The 1,490-nt window shown below is 32.8% G+C and overlaps 1 protein-coding gene across 1 annotated transcript in view; it reads right to left on the reverse strand.

The window, feature by feature from the left end:
- Positions 1–393: 393 nt before the first annotated feature.
- Positions 394–1,490, reverse strand: part of LOC144200630 (somatostatin-1B-like) — a 2,656-nt gene continuing 1,559 nt past the window's right edge. The window contains exon 2 of the mRNA XM_077722879.1: positions 394–1,370. Coding sequence (XP_077579005.1) covers positions 1,137–1,370 — 234 coding nt within the window. The 3' untranslated portion in view covers positions 394–1,136. The remainder of the gene's footprint in view (positions 1,371–1,490) is intronic.

The following is a 1,490-nucleotide window of genomic DNA, read 5'->3' on the forward strand; positions in this document are numbered from 1 at the left end:
TTTACAGCCCCTCCATCTTTCTTTAAATTGCATTTTAATATTTCTTAATACAGTCCTTTACTGGACTTTGTACTTTATACTTTTTACTTTAATGATGAGTGATGTGTATGTTAATACTTTAGTCCTTTTTTTCTGTTTATGTTTCATATGTACTGTTAACGGATGCACTTTTTTATATGTATCGTATCTTGTGCTGAATTTTTAAAGTCAATGTGGCCCCCGGGGCGAAAAGTTTACCCACCCCTGCCTTAGGCATATTAAAAAATACGTATACTGTTCAATATATATATTTTCACGAATTTAAGACAATGGTTCATGTTTATTTTTATACATTTTTGTATATGTACTTCACTGTTTCATTGAGAATAAACATCCACCACAGCATTGTTGTTTGTTTGAGACCATTTTTTTACTTTCTGTAAATAATTTTTGCATTTGCGATAACAGTCAAACAAAATGGACAATTTTAATGGAACAAAAACTGGTGGTTCTGTACAGACTTTTCACCTTTGCATCTCTGAAACCTTCAAATTTGTTAAACCATTCACTTTACTATATCCATATTTTTAAGGAGTTACTAGTCAATAATAAAATTGTAATAAATTATGAAATAGATTATTGTTTGGAACAGATTTCAACCTAAAGCAAGCAGCACCAAAGCTATAAATAGAGAAGAGTAGTACATTAACATTAGTCTCTTTTTACTAAAGCTGTTCACACATTTTGCCTAAAATAATTTTGCATTTACTTATTTATCCTCACAACACTTTAAGATTATATATTGTCCAAATAGGTCAAAATTATTAGCATTAATAAAACATTAAGCATGAATTTTGCCATGCAAACCTCATCTTTTCCACTTGGAAAGAATGATGTATTTATTTATGTATTTATGTCAAAATATCCAACCATAACATATTCTTCACCCTGAAAAAAAATGATGTCACTTAGTACATAAATACATAGTATGTACAAATAAATAGACACATAAATATAGTATATGTTGAAAAGTGTCAAGGTGAGTCCCATTAAGTCCATCACTTGTGGTATGATTGACAGCTGAGTTCCACTACAGTTCATGAGGAGCTGGCAGGGAGTAAGCTTGATAATTATTATGATTTTTTTTCTTTCTTCTGTTAGCATGAGGTAAATGTTTTCCAGAAGAAGTTTTTACAGGGAGCTTTGCGGTCACGCTGAGGAAGCGATAGCCTATTGTAGACGGCCCTTTCCTCCAGGCGTGCCTCTAGTGGCTCTTCCAATTCATCAGGTGACGTCTCTTCTGGGATCATGTTGGTGTCCAATGCTCCTTCTAGCAAACTGGACACAAGTTTCAGGATCAGCTCTTTGCTCTGTTTGCTAAGGTCTTGTCCCTGGAAAAAAAAAGAAATCAATTTTTCATGAAGACATTATGAATTGTTTGGTATTTTAAAGTGGAATTGAAAAGGCAAAATAAAATTGGACTCTCTGTTTGTTTGCAAAGGACCCCTAAT

The sequence above is a fragment of the Stigmatopora nigra genome, chromosome 1 (assembly GCF_051989575.1).
Source record: "Stigmatopora nigra isolate UIUO_SnigA chromosome 1, RoL_Snig_1.1, whole genome shotgun sequence".
Taxonomy (NCBI): domain Eukaryota; kingdom Metazoa; phylum Chordata; class Actinopteri; order Syngnathiformes; family Syngnathidae; genus Stigmatopora; species Stigmatopora nigra.